This window comes from Pleurodeles waltl, chromosome 2_2 (genome assembly GCF_031143425.1).
Source record: "Pleurodeles waltl isolate 20211129_DDA chromosome 2_2, aPleWal1.hap1.20221129, whole genome shotgun sequence".
In the NCBI taxonomy this organism is placed as follows: domain Eukaryota; kingdom Metazoa; phylum Chordata; class Amphibia; order Caudata; family Salamandridae; genus Pleurodeles; species Pleurodeles waltl.
This window is the reverse complement of record NC_090439.1, coordinates 656,662,448-656,680,468: the sequence shown is the minus strand read 5'-3', so window position 1 is coordinate 656,680,468 and position 18,021 is coordinate 656,662,448. Positions and strand designations below refer to the sequence as shown.

Genomic DNA, 18,021 nt, shown 5'->3' with positions numbered 1-18,021 from the left:
ACATTTAAGAATTGTATGAAGAAAAAGAGCGAAAAATGCAAATATGATTGTAAGGAATAGATCATTATACAGGGAAGAGGTAGGGGGAAACAATTTGAGGTGAAAAAGGTGCATCAAGGGCTGGACGAGAGGTAAAGGAGGTTGAACAGTTACTTGACAATATTAGGAAAGGAGGGCTACGAAGAAAAATGTGTAAGGCAGAGGGGGAACAGGACTACCGAAAGGAAAAAAACAATGGGTACAGAAAGTGAAGGAGTGAAGAGATAAGGGAGTAGATATGGGTAAAGCAGGGGTTGAAGTGAAAAGGCTGAAATGTAGAGAAAGACCTGAGAGGCGCAGTACACAGTTAACTGACCAACAATCGACAGATGAAGAACCATACCAGCCACACTGGGAAGCAAATGTATGAATTGACTGCAAGGCTGACCAGTGGCTGCTGAGTGAAGGAAAGAGAATTAATGAGGGGAAAAAAATGGCAGGAGGATGAAAGGCAAGGAATGACTGAGGGGTATTGAAGTAGGATTTAGTGTTTGAGGAAGGAGCATGATGGGAGGTTGGGCAAAGGAGGGTAAAGAAGAGAGACGTGATGTGTGGAGAAGTGGAACAGTTAGGAGTGTCTGAGGTGGATCAGAGGCAGTAAGGACTAATTTGGGGGGGCCAGAAGGAAGAAAAAGAACTGAGGAGACAATAAAGGAGTAAAAACAGAATGAGAGACTGTTGCTGTCACACCAGTGAAGAATACTTGAGGTAGAGTCAATGATTTTTACTGCACATCAAGCCCGTGATAAAGTAAGCGTCTGAAAAATGATCAGGCCCTTGGTAATGGTGTGACTAAATGTTAGGCGCAATAATCTGTCTGATTTCAAGATAAGTACACTATTGTGGAAGACATGCATTTTCCACGTCAATATGGACACCTCGATGTATTTTCTACAACATTCTTTTACTTCCATTTTATCAATGCTTTCAAATTTCATAAGATTTGAATTAGTGTGTCTTGACATTGCCGATGCTGTTTTATTTATTTTCCATTTTTGGGCGATTTGCAATACCTTTCGACATGTTCTACTTGATTTGTTGGCACTTCTCATGATGTTCCTTGTGTTAACGCTTATGCCACAGCACTTCCTGAGATGTCATGGGATTAGACGTCGTGTAAAGTCACTTCCTGTAATTAAAGTCACCTTTTTCCGTGAAAGCTTAGGGTCCCTGCGAGCAGATCTTATTAAAAACAAAATAATAAATGTCTGGACAAACCCACGATATTAAGTTCAGCAATTCTGCTTTATTTACATTTGAGGAATAAAAATAACAGACCGAATTCCTGTCCTGTATTCTGTAAGATAATAATTTTACAGACAAAATGTTATATATATATATATATATATATATATATATATATATATATATATATATATATTCACATATCTCTAAATAACAAACATCCTTTAACAATACTTAAATCAAATTAGCACTTCCTTCTGAAATTATTCATTATTCATTCAAATGTTCCTCGGGGGAAAGTTGTGCTCTTAGCCTTATTTCTCTTCTTGCATTGGATACTTTATTTGAAAAACGCTTCCTAAATCCAGCTTCAGTTGGTTCCTCCCAGTTGTTTTCATTGCATATGGACCGTACAAATTCTGAAATAGAGACAAGAGTTTAGTTGAGCGTGTTGCTATTTGTGGTGTGGGCCGTTGGGTAAGCAGGAGACTGCATTCACGGCAACGCTGCCAGTTATTACTTACGGCGACAAAACTTCAAAGTACTCGCTAGCGCAATTTCCAACAATTATCTTCTTTAAACATTTTGAATTGTTCCATTATTACGAGAGGTCACTAATTTCTGCGTAAAAATCTGGGTCCAACTGCTGAATTGTCGGGAAAATTGTACCTACAATTCCCTCGAAAATGCCTCTATTTTTTTGAACCCTCAGCATCCAACTAATATTGGGCCATATTTTCCTTGTCCCCGGAGTTGCCAGCCCTCCAGTAGCAGTAACTCAAAGCGTGGGGAAATAACAGCCCTTTTCCTGGTCCACTAGTAATGAGGGCCATAGATACAAGCAAGTTATGAGCATGAGATGCTGCATCAGTCGATGCGTACTTAAAAGTCTATTGTTCATCCTAGACAAGCCACTGTGGCTCATTGAAAGTGAAGAATACCCTGTGCACTGATCTCACTTATATACTAATGTATTAATTTTAAATATCTTAAAGTGTCTTTGAACACCAAAAGTAGTTTCTGGGCAACGTAATGGCTCTGATGGATTAGTATGTACCACTTCCGAATCTTCGACCATTAAAGATGTGGTGATGAATGATTTTAGGCAGGCAAAGGTTTTTCAGTGAAGAGGGAAGGAAGATTTCTTGCAGTGACTCCAAGGTAATGCCTGAAGGGTGATGTTTTCACACTGTTACTGCAATATAGATTATTTAGGGCCTGATTTAGAAGTTGGCAGAGGGCAATGCTCTGTTAGAAACATGATGTGAGGGATTATTCCATCTGCCGTATTACGATCCCGTTCTATCCTGTGGGGATAGTAATACACCAGATAGGAAATCCATCACATTTGTGACAGAGTATGCCCTCCGCCAACATCTAAATCAGGCCCTTAGTTGGCCCTCACTGATGAATGTCGATCATTCCGAACTTTTGGTGTGAGTACTCTAAGAGGTCTATCCCTATGTTTTTTTTTACCATTTTATGCTGGAAAAGCAGATTGCAAGGATGAGAATGGATGTCAGAATTCTGGTGGGGTGTGAAATGGAGCAATTCATACAGCTAAGTGAGGCATTTGCCAAAGTTCTTATTTAGTGGAATGATCCACTGAGATTATAATACAGGTAAATTTACAACCTGAACATTAACGGATGATCGTGTGTTTGGTAATATAATCTATGTGCGGCATATTGGAACGCTGGTGAAGGGTGTTTGACATCTTAATTGTGTTAGATTTGTGCTGCCTACTTAGACCTTACTTGACCGTTACAGAACTGCATATGGAATTATAAGATTTATTGAGTGGTCTTCATGTGGGTTTAGAGAACTAGGGATGTGCTGTTGCGTCAGGGACATTTTCTGCAAGGATAATGATTGCGAAAATGATTTGCCCCTATGGATATGTGATCATGATTTGTCCCTGTAGATGAGTGATCGTCAGTGATCAGTAACATTAACTGATTAGTGTTTGCAGTTTGCAAGTGGTACAAGAATGAGTAAGGTGTACTTTGGGAAAGAATCAGTAGGACAAGCCTCAACCCTCTGATGGCTTGGCACAAAAGCTGTCAGGCTTAACTTAGAGGCCATATGTAAAGTATTTATGCAGCACACAGACATTAATAAACTAAAAAACAGCACAAGAAAAAGTCCAAACCAATTTAGAAAAACAGACCAAATTGTGTTAAATAAAATGATACCAGAACAACAAAAATCCAATGTGTAAAACCGGAGACATTAAATTTGAAAGTTTTTTATTGAAAATAGTACCTAAAAGCAAGAAGCACCTCTGATGGTCATCTGGTCATGCTAGATTTGGGAAAGTAACTTGTTCAGTAAATATGATGGAGCACGAGTTGGATACAGGGACCAAGATAGACTCACTGAAATGTAACCTTCTAAGTCAGGCGCGATGGGTTGTGTTTGCGTTGAAGGAGGTTACAAAAGGGAGTCAAGGATGTCATCACCATAGCGTGACATGCTCATCAAGCATTACAGACGGTCATTGATGTAGTGGTAACAGTTTTTGCTGTAGCTTCAAGTTGGCAGCCATCGAGGGCTATTGTTACTGTAGCATGAAGGGCAAGTCTTCCCATGGCCTATCATCGTTGGCATGAAGTGTAGGGTTCACTGGGGCTTCTCTTTGGCAGTTGTTGTGAACTTCAGAGATTTCATGCAAACGGGCCTGTTCACTGTCAGGTGGAGCCCAAGCTTGAGGATTTTCATCCTTCCTTCATGAGGAGTACACTTTGATGCTAGCCAACGGTCCAAGACCTCGAGAGACACCTCTTGGGGATTAGGGACTTACTGCAACAGATGACTGTAGGGCTCAGGCAGGTACGGCTGTATGTCCAGGCATGTGAAGTTACAGCAGGTCAGGTGGGCAGTTTCAGTGAGGCCTCCGAAGCTTGGTGCGTTCCTGTGGCTCACACAGGAGGTTAGCCAACTGACCCTTGGATTTACTCTGGTAAGCCTGGGATGGATGAACGCAAGCAGTCCAGCTTTCCTTCTTTGACAGCAAGGCAGTCCTTCAAGCAGCAGGACAGTCTTCTGGCAACAGGGCACTCCTCCTTCTGTAACTTCCCTAGATGCAGGAGTGTTCTGATGAGTGACTCTGGCAGTTAAATATGTATACCTAGTGCCAGAAATTGTTTTGGAGGGGCTCCCCCTCCTATCCCCAATACTGGTTCTGCAACATTTTTCCAGTTCGCCTGTTCAAGACACAAATTTGTCTGTGGTGACAAAAGAAAGGTGAGGCCTGGTGTCAGTTTCCTTTGTGTGTGGGTAGGTAAGCAAAACCCTTTGAAGTGTAAGTGATGTTCCACACAGCTTCTCCCCCAGCCATCTTGGCAGGACCGGCCATCCTGTCCACACCTAAGCCCCTTTTGCAATACACAAACACCAACTGCAGAGCCATTCGCAGTTATGTGACCCAGGACAATGTCAAAAGGCACTCATCCCTATAAATACAGCCAGGGAGATGTACAAAGCTCCATGTGAGAATGGGAGAATGAAGAAGCAGTTCGGCTTAAACAATCTATAGGTGCATGGACGACTTCATAAATGTCCTGCTGATCAGGTGGAAAGGAGGAAGTCATGCTGTTCTTCATTGTGCCCAGGTGTGGAAGCAAAGTAACTTGAAGATTTAGGGCATTTCTGCAGTATTCAAGCACAGGAGAAGGTTGGTAGTGGAATGCAAAGAGGAGGGCTGGAACAGACATGACAAGGATAAAAACTCTGTAGATGAGTTGTAGAAGCACATTCTGTTGTCTATTTTGTGTTATTTCTTTGCCCCACTCCTCAATCACACTGGGACTTCAGCACCAGCGAGAAAAGGACCATTATCTGCACGAAGAGATAAGTGTGCAAAAGTGGAGGAGATATTTTCTTGTATAGTGACTGTGAATGTCAGATCACCAATTTGTTTCTTTGCATTCCCTCCTCTGCCTTCCGTGCCGCTCTCTTGTCATCTCCTGCAGGAAATGTCACAATATACAAATCCATTGCGCCCCCCTCCCTTTGAAACATGACCTCTTCCGATTTTGATTCCACCTATCACCAGGCAGGAAAAAACTGCATAGATGGGAAACTGAAGACGTTTTCAACCACAAACTGTTGAATTGCCTTTCACATGTTCACATTTCAATGGATGCTAAAGCTCCACAACTGCATTTTGTAGAACAATTTATTTTTGTGGTCTTCCTATAGACAGCTTCATATGTCTGTGTTTGACAGCACTATATGCAAGGCTGCTGGAAATGGCCCTTTCTGCAGGGTCATCCCCAAAACATTTTCCATTCCTCCTCAACGTTTCTGACCATGTTTTTGCTGGCTTTAGGACTCTGTGCACTTTATCACTGCTAAACAGTGCTACAGTGCTTATGATCACTCCACTAAAACATGGTAACATTGGCTTATACCCAATTGGCATATTTAATTTACTTAAAAGTCTTTAGCACAATGCACTACATGTGCCCAGGGCCTGTAAATTAAATGCTACTTGTGGGCCTGCAGCACTGATTGTATCATCAACTTAAGTATCTCTCTTATCATGTCTCAAGGAGAGTCTGTGTGCGCAGATTTACACTGCCATGTTCACCTGGCAAAATAAACATTTTGCGCGGTCCAACGCTTTCTTTTTGATACATATGTCACCGCCAGGGTAGGCCCTATACAGCGCAGACGGCAGGGTGCAATGTATCTAAGAAGCAGGGCATGTACTTTTAAGATTTACCTGTCCTGGTAGTAAAAAACTTTCAAAGTCATTTTTTACTACTGCAAGGCCTATCTCTACCACAGGATAACATTGTGATTACCTTATTACATCCTATAAGTGTAATTCACAATGTGGAAGAGATACGTTTTGTTCCCCCTAGACAGCCACACACAAACGGAGCTCAGGTGTGACTTGATGGGCCATGATGAGCCATCCTGGCAAGATGGGAGGGAGGAGCTAACAACAGCCTCACACCTGAATAGGCCGTATTCTGTCCCCCACAAAGGGCTGCATAACCCCCTATAGGGAGTCTGTAGCCAGGGCAGGAAGGGCAGGACCACTGTGGACTTCAAAGGCCTGTCTTTGAAGACTTCCTGACTTCAAAGGCTAACTGGGTAAAAGTACTAGCGCTCCTGAGACCATAAACTCAGTACACTTCTGCACCTGTGACTACTTTGCCAGGAAGAAGGACTGCTGCTGTGGGACTGCCACTCTGCTGGACTGCTGCTCTTCTGGACTCCTGCCTTGCTGTGCTGTCTGGTGCCTGCTCTCCCACTGCCTGGGTGAGAAGGACTGCACTTCTATCACTTGAACCCAGAGTAACTTTAAGGACTTTTAAATAAAAAGTAACATTTTATAAATAATGTTTTGATATGTTTTATATTAATTTGTAAGGTTGTGATTTGTAAAATATATTTTATATTAATTGTATATTTTTTAATGAGCTCCCTACTGTGGCTTGTGCTGAAGTAGGAATATTAAATCTGCCTCTCAACCCCCCTAAGTCCAACGCTTTCCCTACTGTTGCTTAGGCTGAAGTGCTAATAATAAATGTAACCCCCCCAAAGTCCAACATTTTCCATAATGTTGCCCAGGTTGGAGTGGGATTAATAAATCTAAACCATTCAAAGTCCAACACTTTCTCTACTTTTGCTAAGGTTGGAGTGGGAATAGTAAATCTAATGCCTTCACTGTCCAACGCTTTCCCTATTGTTACTTAGATTAGAGTGAGAGTAGTAAACCTGACCCCCTCAAAGTCTGTTGGTCAGGCTGGAGTGGGAATAGTAAATATGATTCACACCATAAGCATGCAATGACCTGAAATTTAGTCATTCCTCTATTTAAGACCTAGCATAATATCTTAGAGGAATGTATTTTTGATTTTAGATGAGACAGCTTACTCGGCATGTGACGGCATTTTTCAACTCTCCTCCGGGTAGGGGAATACCACCTAATTGGTGTCAACCAAAAGAATAACTGGGAGCTTGTGATAAGGTATTCCACTGGACAGGTGTGAGTCCCAATTATTCAGGAATAATTAGGAAATTAGGATCTCTATTAACTTACTACCTCTACCTCTTTTAAAGGCCATCCCCAAAACATTCACAATGAAGCTTCAAAAAATCAACTCTGCTAGATAAATAGGGTAGGTTACCTCTGCAGGCTTGTATTCGTACAGGATCAAGTGCGTCATCTTTTCGATTTCCTCTCATACCAAGCCCAGATGACTGGGCAAGCTCTGCAGTTGAAAACACCAAATCGATCACTTGATTCAGAAGAGTAATGCCATGGTCCTTCGCAGCACGTGCTTTTGAAATGCTGTCACGCACCTTAAATGAGTCAACCAAAATATGACTGTATCGCTCTGGATCCTTGGGATGCAATACAAGGGGAACCTTAAGAAAAAAACATTGTCAAAGTTGTTACAGAGAGGCATACGTTGTGATTAAAGCAATCAATTATTTGTTTTTTTTTGTAAAATGCTTGTGACAACATTGCACTTAGTCACCCTATCAGAAAGATCCAAGGCCACATACTGGAAAATACCATTCTCCTTTGGCAGTGTGGTATTTCCACCACAACTACAGAAGAAAGTGGTGAGGAAGGATTTCACCTGCATATTTTTAATTCTTTTCTGTACTCAAATTTAAATGTTGTCATCGGATTAATTAAAGGGACAGTTCTGACTTCAATAATGTTTTTCAGTACAATTCTATAATGTTATACAGCCAGCAATCAAATATAAAACTCTGTTTCTTTTCCATTCAGTAACAAACCAACCTTTTCTGTATTGAAAGCTACTTTTGATAAATGAAAAGAGGCAGTAGCTACTAGTGTTGCCGGTGGCTTTGACAACTGCTGCAACAGTCACCACATCAGAGACAATTGCAGTGGTACATGTGTATTAGTATAGATTTACTATTCTAAGCATCACATTTAAATACCTTTAAAACATATATAAGGTAACTGTAACTCACGCCTTTGCCATGCACTGTTTTCTCATCAAGAATTTTAATGCAGACGTCACAGTGATATTATCCATGATGTCATAAAAGATGTCATTTGTGATATAATATCTGAGGTAAGTAGCAGTGCTTGGTGAAGGTGTGAGTTACAGTTAACATAGGGCACAATTTATATTTACTTGAAATAACTAATTATAACAGCTGAATTTCTATGGTTTTGTGCATGCAAAATCTGAGCCTAACTATAACTGTAACCTTTGTTTTTTAGTGAATTTCCATGTTTTTTTGTTCTATTTTCTAATTATAACATCCCAGTAAGCCTTGTTTTATTCAGTGAAGTTCTAGTTTTTTTTCAGCATTATGTAAGATATACAATGGCAATATATGGTGGGGGGGGTGTTGGATGCAGGGCCTGGCCTAGCATTGTGCTGTCCTCCCCTTGCCATTTATTGTCCAGGTCTATGCCCCTGCTTCCTCATTACAGTCATCTGAGGCTGTTGTTCTGCCACTGCCCTTCCTGCCTGCCATGAACAAATAGCTTGATGCCCTATTCACGTCCTCCCTACCCCCTGCTGTCGGAGCCCATGCACCAGCCCCCTCCCTCCAACCCTGTTGCTACTGCCCTTCATTTAGCTTAATATTCCTGCCTGCTCCTCCTGCCCTCTGTTGCCCAATTCAATGCCCCATCATTGCCCTCCTGCTTAGCATCCGTGCTTAGCTTACTGACCTTGCCTTCCTTATACCTGCCCTCTGTGTGCATACCTCTGGCTCCCTCCTTTTTGCCCACCATGCTCTGTGGACCTGCCACTGCCCTTTTTTCTATTCTGAGTGTTCTGTTGAGCTGCTCCTGCCCCTCCCACCTGCCTGGCATGGTCAGATGGCTGCCTCCTGTTCCTGCCACCTCCACCCTGCCTGTCCCTGTTCCACACCCCTATCCCCTCCTTCCTGTCCTCCAGGGTCCATTTTGCAACCACTTCCTTCTGCCCTCCATGCTCTATTGTGCTACAAATGCTCCTCCTGCTAGCCCTGCATGGTCTTTTGTGAAGTCCCTTCCCCCGCCCTCTCTTGTCTATGTCCAGCCTGACCCCTCCCTTCTGTCCTCCATAGTCCTTTGTGCATGATTCCACCCCCTCTCTCTTGCTCACCATTGCTGTTGTGCTGCAACTAACTCTCTGTTTGCCGTGTGTGGTCTTCTGTGCTACCACAGCCCCTCCCAACTGCCCTGTGTGGTAATCTTGCTGCCTCTGATCCTCTTCCATCTCCCCTCTGATGTCTGTGTGTATGTCATTATAGTCTCACTGTAGCCTTCCATGGTGTGTTGTGCTTCCTATGCCCATCCCGCCTGCCCTCAATGGCCAGCTTTATACTCCTGCCCTGCCCTCTGCCCTACGTTTTCCAGTTAGAGCCCCCTATACCCTCTCTCCTGCCTTGCCCGGTCTGATGACGTGTTCCTGCACTCTCCCTCCTGCCCTTCATGGTCCGTTATTCTGCAACTGTCCCTCCTGTCTATTCGGTATGGTCAGCTTGCTGCCCTTGCATATTTCCCCTCTGCTCTGTTGTCCATATGCATGGCCCTGTCCAATCCCTATTGCTTTCCATGGTCTGTTGTGCTGCAGTACAGTCCCACTTAGCCTGTGTGGTTTATTGTGCTGCTGCAACCCCTGATGCCTGCCCTGTAAGGTCATTTAAGTGCCCCTGCCAATCTCTATTCTGATCTCTGCTAACCAAGTTAATGTCCCTACCCCATTCCTCCTGGGCTCCGTGATCCAATGCACCATACTTGTCAACATTTTGAACTTGGTACAAGGGAGAGTTTGAAAAAAACAAACCTGGGGAACTGATGAACCAGAGGGGTCAACTTGTTACCTCTGTACCCTCCTCCCTGCCCTCAATTATCAGAGTCCGTGCCTTTGATCTCTGTCTCCCAACAGTATTCTAATGAACAACTAGATTGCTAACATTCTTTATTTGTTACAAAAGTGTGGCACAGCTGAGTATGCATTGTAAAAATGCAAAAAAACTTAATAGTTAAGTGTTTTGCACACTTTTGTCATTGGGCTATACTTGGGCTACATTTTTGTGATATTTGTGCTACATTTGGGCTCTTTTTCTCTGGTGACCATCTTGGGTGACATATTTGTTATGAAGCTCCCTAATTCTATGGCAGGACTGGAGGCTCTGGTTATGCTTAAACTTTCTTTTCTCCAACTCACAACAGCAAAAAACAAACTACAATTGCCATGAATACCCTAAAAAGGTCATTGAACACCTGGCCCAAACAGTCCAATCATATAGTTCCCAACAGTGTAAACATCCAGTTCTTGTCCTCTTTCTTTGCTGCTCACGTCAGCTTCAGTTAAGTGCTTGTTCACATGATATATTTCTCAACTGAATATATGTGCATGTATTGACTGTGATGCCATTAACTGAGGCTTAGATTTTTTTTTCAGGCTTCTTTGGTGGCACCGTTTCGTGTGTGCTGTTTCTGGTGCTTTTCACATCAGCCTGCCGCTACAGCACCTGAGGGACATCGGCTATACAATGTAAATTCTCCTGTGCTGTTTCCTCGACTCCCGCTTATAGTTACATAGGGTGAGGTTTATTGGCGTGTGTTGACTACCGCGGCCGATTGCTGCTGGGTGCCTCTGTTCTCTGCCTCACTCTCGGAGCACAACTAGCAGCGTCTGAGGAGCTGCAGTGACCATTGTGTGGTTGTGGGTGTGCATCACTTGAATCCTGTCAGATTATCGCCCAGCGAGTGTGGAGGGCTCGTAATTTTGTGACAAACTTCTAGACAGTGGCTTTCTTCATTCAAAGGCTATTGCATCATTGACAACAAGCTAAATTAGGATTGCTGTGCCTCTTGATTGGTGGGGCATAGCCAGTTAGGTCGATAATGAGTTTAATTTGTTCGATTATAATAATATTGTTAATTTTACCATGGTGGAGGATCATGTGTACATGCAGCAGGAAGAGGGACAGGAGGGCGTGGCTTGATTTGGCCGTTTCCAAACTGGTGGAGACCGCAATGAATTTCACCGCCAAAACACCTAAGGGCTCTACTGGAATATCATCCCAATGCAAGTGGGGCCCTCTGTGTGGAGCAGAGCGAAAGCAATCCCAAGACCATGGTGGATACTTTTATGCTTTTCCACCAACTAAGTCAATCTGCCCCCGCAGATTTAATTCAAGGGGTCAAGGGCCCTATTTGCCTTATGCAGCCTGAGGTTCGCTCATTCCTACCCAGAGGTCCGATCAAGACTAGTGTCACATCGTAGGCACCTGTGACGTCTCGTTCCCGGGCTGCGGGGGTGTTGAGGGTCCATTTTCCAGCCCACTAGGCCTGCCGCAGTCCCTCTATTCAGCTGCAGTTACAATTTTTTGCCTACGGCAAGGCCAGGAGCCCAGGACTGGGCTTCTGGCCTCGCCACGTTCAACGTGTTGCATGGATGATTGCCGCAAGGCCCCCCACTCCATTTCCTTACTTACCTGGCGCCTTGGTCATGGGGTTCTTCTTCCTCTTCTTCTTTGGGGCCATGTCTTCCTCTTCCCATGATTCTGTTCTCTTCCCTGTATGCACCAATTTCCCTTTTCTTTCCCTCTCCAAAATGGAGCTTTTTTTACCTGTTTTTTCCTATGGCGTCTTCCCAATCCAAGATGGCGTTCTTTCTTCTTCCTACATGTCACTTCCAGTCAATTAGTATATAAGGAGCCAGATGCTTGTTTTCCTTGGGTTGCAACACTTCCTGTTGGTGGTGGTCTTTGCTCTGGCTTGCTATTTTTGTGGAGCGTTGTTCCCGTTTATTTTTCCACAGCCTGTAGAGCCCTTGAAGTCCTGGTATCTTAACGTGCACCTGGTTCCTGTATCAACGAGTTCCTGCAAAAGAGGTTTTTTCCCCTTGGGATTTTGCCTCTGGGACGAGTCCTGGAGGGCATGGACTGCTGTGGCGTTTCCTTGTCAGCAGCACTGTGGCTACTGGAAGGGGTCATCCCTATCTCGGCCAGACCAGAACGTCCAAGAACTGAGGTCGCACTCCAGTTTCATTTGACCAGGGTGGTAGGCAAAAGGGAGAATATGAGAACCAGGGAGATTCAGATTCCCATTCCTCAGGTGACTCCGATAGGGGATCCCAACGATCCAGGAAATGGCACCCATCTTGTGAGGCCATGAAGAAAATTAAAATTGACCCCTTCTTGGGAGATAATGACCGGGATTATGATAAGGATTTATTCAATCTCAGCGACATTAGGCATCCGTCTCTTTGGAGTGGGAGCCTTCAGAAAAGGTGGAGTCCTATTTGAAGCAATGGCTTTGCCAACCACTGGATAGAGAGGTCTGCAATAAGATCAGTGCAGAGTACCCAAGACCTTCCATCGAGGGTAAGGTGGTGCCAATCCTGGAATTTGACACCACCATGGTGACTTTCATGGGTAGGTTGATCAAGGAACCAGAGAGAGGTATTGATTGCTCCTGGCGGCCCTGCCACAATAAGTTGATGGACAATACAGGAGCCCAAGCTAAGATCATGGATATGGCCAAGGATGCGAATAAGATGGATTCGGCCATAGAACCAGAGATTTTATTGAGATGAACCCAAAGGGCCATTTGTCTACTGGGTAATGCCAATAGCACGATTTCTGGGAATTAAGTTGTTCCCTTTTGTTGCAGTTGGACCCCAAATTAGGGGAATTAGCCTATATGGAGGCGGTCCATACACTAAAGGTAACCTGTTCGGGGATACTTTTGTGGAGGACTTGGCAAAGTTTGTTCAGACCTTCACGGCCTTAGGCCCATATATCTCTGAAGAGGGTGTTTAGTCATCATGTTTTTGCTGGGCTGGACAAGGTAGGGGCCGCCCGTCTGGCCGGTTTCTGTCACAAGGCGCTAGAGGCTTCCGAGGTCCCAAGACGTCAGATTGGAGAGATCAACGAGAAACCCCACTGTTCTTCCCCTTAAGGAATAAATTCCAGAGAGGCAGTGGCATCTTCCACAGGAATTCAGTCCTCTACAGGTAAGATTTCAGTCTTCTTCCCTTTTAAGACTGGGTGGCTGGACGGCAGACATGGAAACAAATCTCTTCGGATGCATGAGTGTTGCAAATGGTGCAGGGCTTTCATTTCGTGTTCTGGGGGTCTTCCGTTCAGATGACATGACTGATTTCTCTAATTTTTTTCAGAGGAGACATGCACCATTATAGACCAGGACATCTGTGACATGGAAAACAAGGGGGCCATTGAAAGATCTTTCTCCATCAAAGAGGTTTTTTCAGCAATATCTTTGCTGTAAAGAAAAAAGGCAAAGGATTGAGACCTGTCATCAACCTAAAAGAGTTCAATGGTTGGTTGGTTTACCATCATTTCAAGATGGAGGGTATCCATCTGTTGAGAGACTTACTGTGGCAGGAATTGGATGATCAGGCTCGACCTGAATAATGCCTATCTTTCCGCCACAATTTTTCCTCCTCATCGTCGATTTCTATGATTTATTTGGCGGGGTCAGGTGTGGGAGTTCAAGGTGCTTTCCTCTGGCATTTCCTCCACTCCATGGTGTTTCGCAAAGCTTATCAAACTGGCGGTAGCGTGGCTGAGAATACGGGGCCACTGCCTCATTATTTATCTGGACATCATTTTTCTGACACAGGACCAGACTTCAATGTTACAACAGGTGCAAGTGACGATATCCTTGCTGGAGGACCTGGGCTTGTTTTCAATCCAAGTCGGATTTGATTCCCAAACAGAGGTTGGAATTTCTATGTTTTTTTGATAGATTCAGTCAAAGCATCTCTGGAGCTCTTAAATCAGAAGTAGAAGGAAGATTAACGAGAAGTGAGGTGCTTGATCTCAGCATAGGTTCACTGAGACAGTTAGCCTGCACTGTGGGTCTTCTATCTTCCTTGATCCAGGCGATCTTCACGGGTCCTCTCCACTACAGGACTCTACAGTGTCTGAGGATCAGACATCTCCAGAATGAACGCTCCTATGAGGAGAGGGTACCATTGACGGGCGAAGCTCGGACAGAAATGAGTTGGTGGTTGTCTCACATGGAGGCATGAAACAGTCAGACAATTTTTTATTTATTTCTGGAGATAGCCATAGAGTTTTTGGGGGTGGGGAGCCAGATGCGTGGAGATATCCACCAGAGGGAGATGGTCTCAGAAGGAATTGGACTTACACGTCAACTGTCTTGAGTTATAATCAGGGTCTTTTGCCATCTAGAGTCTAGCAGAGGACACGCTAGAGTGTTCCATATTGCTGAAGATGGACAGTGTGTCAGCGGTACAGTATATCAACATGCTGGGAGGAATGAGATCCAATCCTCTAATAGAAAATAGGATTTTTGGCATTACTGTCTGGAGAAGAGAATCCTGGTGACAGCTGTCCACCTTCCAGGGAAAGCCAACGGTATAGGGGACTGGAATTCACAGTACCTGATGGGTTCCAGCGACTGGAGGCTGGATCCGCAGGTGTTCCATCTTCTTTATCAGAGATGGGGGAAGGCCACATACGTATCGGTTTGTTTCACGGCTGAATGCGCAGGTATAGGTGGATCTGGCTCGAGTAGATGTCTTTCTACAGAATTGGGAGTCAGTTCTCAAATATGCCTTTGCCCTGTTCATTATGTTACCCAGGTATGGAGGCAACAGACAGACCTGATACTGTTGACTCCTCTATGGAGGTCCCAATCATGGTTTCCAGTTCTTCTGGAGACATCTTGCGACTATATAGTTCAGATTCCGAACTTTCCGACCATAGTGCAAGGTCCGGCAGAGGAACTACACCCGATGGTTCAGGACAACACTCTTCACCTCATGGCTTGGAGAATATCAGGTTCCGCTGGCAGATGTCCAGATTTTCAAACACAGCTTGAGCCTACAGGGAGCAGGCATGAGCTGCAGGAACACATAAGCGATACAGATCCGCATGGACGGTCTGGTGTCGTTGGTGTCTAGAACAGGATGTTGATCCTGTGTGGGCTGACATTACTTTTTTTTTAAACTTTCTGGCTCACACAGCGGAAACAGGTAAGGCTTATTCAACAGTTAACTCTTGTAGATCCACGATTTCAGCAGCCATTTGCCTGTGACTGGGAGACCGGTAAGGTCCCATCCCTTGGTATTTTCCCTTATGAAGGGCATTAGGTTCACAAATCCTCCAAAACCTAAATATACATTTACTTGGGATATAAATAAGGTTTTACATTTTTTATTTTGGATGGCCAGATAATTCTGACCTTGCAAGGAAGCAACTTGTTGCCAAACTGACAAAGTTGCTTTGTCTTTTCTCTTGTAAGAGGGATTTGGAGATCAGGGCTCTGGATTTGAACAGACGTTCTTTTTCTCCAGAGGGAGTAATATTCACCATTTCTCAGAGAACTAAGTTTAACACTAGGTCAGTATTTTATCTGGAATTTTCTGACAAACCCAGGCTGTGTGTGGTGAATTGCTTGAGAGAATATGAGAGTGTTGGCTCTTAGACCAGCAGGGGCATCCCAGTTTTTGATTTCCTTTAATAAACCACACAAACTCCTGGGAGAACCTGTGAGCTGAACGGGCTGTATTAGCTATTCGAACAGCCGTCCTGGGCGCCAAAGAATTGTCCACCTTTGTCAGTCAGGACCAAATGGCAATGTCACCCTCTGTGACCGAATCAGAAATTACAGGTTTGGATTCAACCAGAGTCCTCCTGAGGTCTAAAGTAGACACCTTGTTTCAATATCTATTCCCAATCTGCAATTGATGGGGTCTGATTTATTTCAGACATTCAAACTGCCAGGAGAACAGAAGTAAAAAAATGGTCCGACCAGGGGACCTGGCACGGGTTCTCCCAGAGTATTGTTAGATAAGATGCCATCTAGAGTGTGTCCGTACCTGCTCGAGCTAGATTAGAGGAGGCCAGGGTTTCCAAAAAATTAATTGATGTTGGATTGTCTACATGGTCCAGATGAATATTAAACTCACCTAGGGTGGTCAAATTTAAACAGATGATACATTTTGACACTAACGCTCTTCATGCAGGGATGAAATAAAGTCACCTGTATATCCCGCGGGACAGTAGACCAGTACCCCTGAGGTAGAGTGCTGCCCTCTGGTGGAGATACTAAAACCAAGGGTTTCAGCTCCTATCGACTCTTTCAGCTTAAATTTTATGCAATTGGAAGGCCTTGTTATATTTGATGGCAACTCTTCATAATTCTCGGGGACAGCGGATTGCAGTTCCAGACATGAATCCTCATTTATGGAAGTTTCTGTCATGAAGAGAGCATCCAAGCTATCCTCTAACAAGTTAAATAAATCCAAGGTATGTTTGTGCATAGAACGGATGTTGATCAAGGCTTCCTTAAACACCTTCTGATTTTCACATGGACCTAGCATATTCTTGGGCTCCAGATTCAGGGGGTGTAGGCTGTGTAGTACAGGAAATGGGACCAACACAATTTAACAGAAAAGGAAAGAACTGCATTTGTTTGCTTCCCCACATACCTTTTAGCCCAAATGAAGTGTATGTGAGTTTTACGAGGCCCTCTGTTGCTGATCCAGGATAATGGCTGGTGCTGACTGCGGTTGGGCTCAGACAAGCTTACCTTTGGTGTGCCCGCTGCGCACATCCGCACTGTGGCAATTAATAAATAAGAGGGGAAGGCTCCTCCTGCTGTGTGCTTAGAAACACTAAAGTGCACTCCATGATTGAATAATGCCCTCCTTCCATGAGCACAGCCCCGTCTCATGTGCTCCCTGCCCACTTAACAATTAACTCCCTTCCTACCCACCCCCCCAAGTTCCTTGCTAGCATTATGGTAATATTGGAATGGCTTCTGGTATAAAGGAGGTCAGTAAAGTTTAGTTTTTTTAAAGGAACAAATGCTTTAAAAAAAATAATCTTTGTGCAGTTTAAAAGCATATATGGAAAGAAGCAACAAAGCAAGTCCACAATTGACAGATAGCAGCAAATTTTAGCAGCAAGAGTTCTCAACAGTCAAATTCAGTTCAAATTCAAAGCAGTTTAAATTTGAATAATTCCTGCCCCAAAATGAAGAAGCAAAGTGAGTTGGAGACCGACTGAACCCGCCTTAAGGCAGACTTCAATACCTATGTCTCTTTTTCTTATGCTACATCATGCAGTATTTTACTACGCTTAGTTTATAGACAGAGACATCTTGAGCATTATTATTCTTAATTTGACATGATTCTTTTGAAAGTGCCTTTACTAAAACATGAACTTACAACCACAAGTGAAAAATTGAAGACAGCTTGGCATTATTTCAGACCTTTCTTACCTATAGACACTGTTCGGGCATACAAAAATAACCTAACCTGATTAATGAATCCATTAGATAAAACCTGTATCATGAGGTTAAAAGAGAGAAGAACACATTTTGCATGTAGTACTAACAAGAATGAAGATGTTTTAAAGAATGTTTAGAAAAAGGAAGAAGGTGAATTGAGGAAGAAAATATCTTCTCCAAGACTAACGTTAGGGTAGAAACATACAAAAGGAAAGTGTGCATTTTTAAAAGAAGAAGTTAACCCAAAAAGGGACTTGTAGGTAATAGTAATTGTGATCATGTATGTTTGAGTTATCAGGAGAAACAGCAGATATTAAAGGGAGATGACCCAACTATACCTGGAGTTTACTTTCTGTTTGGTGAGGATGCATATTATAGATTGCCCACAGATTAAGAGGGGATTTGATACCTAGGCTTGCTTTTTCAACAAATGTACCATGTACAGAGCTTATATGCTTTAACAATGACAACTGCACACAGGTAAACATGTAGTGTAATGAAGTACACATTTGGTGGGAGACATATTTAGAGCTACCAGCAATAGGGTGATACTAAAG

The 18,021-nt window shown here is 43.6% G+C and overlaps 1 protein-coding gene across 2 annotated transcripts in view; it reads right to left on the bottom strand.

Annotated features, from left to right (window-relative positions):
- Window positions 1–1,391: 1,391 nt before the first annotated feature.
- The window catches only part of LOC138282526 (uncharacterized), a 135,178-nt gene continuing 118,548 nt past the window's right edge, over window positions 1,392–18,021 (bottom strand). For both annotated transcript variants that reach the window (XM_069220213.1, XM_069220214.1), the window contains exons 4-5: window positions 7,371–7,611; window positions 1,392–1,643 (exon numbers count right to left, since the gene is read on the bottom strand). In XM_069220213.1, coding sequence (XP_069076314.1) covers window positions 1,495–1,643; window positions 7,371–7,611 — 390 coding nt within the window. In that variant the 3' untranslated portion in view covers window positions 1,392–1,494. The remainder of the gene's footprint in view (window positions 1,644–7,370; window positions 7,612–18,021) is intronic.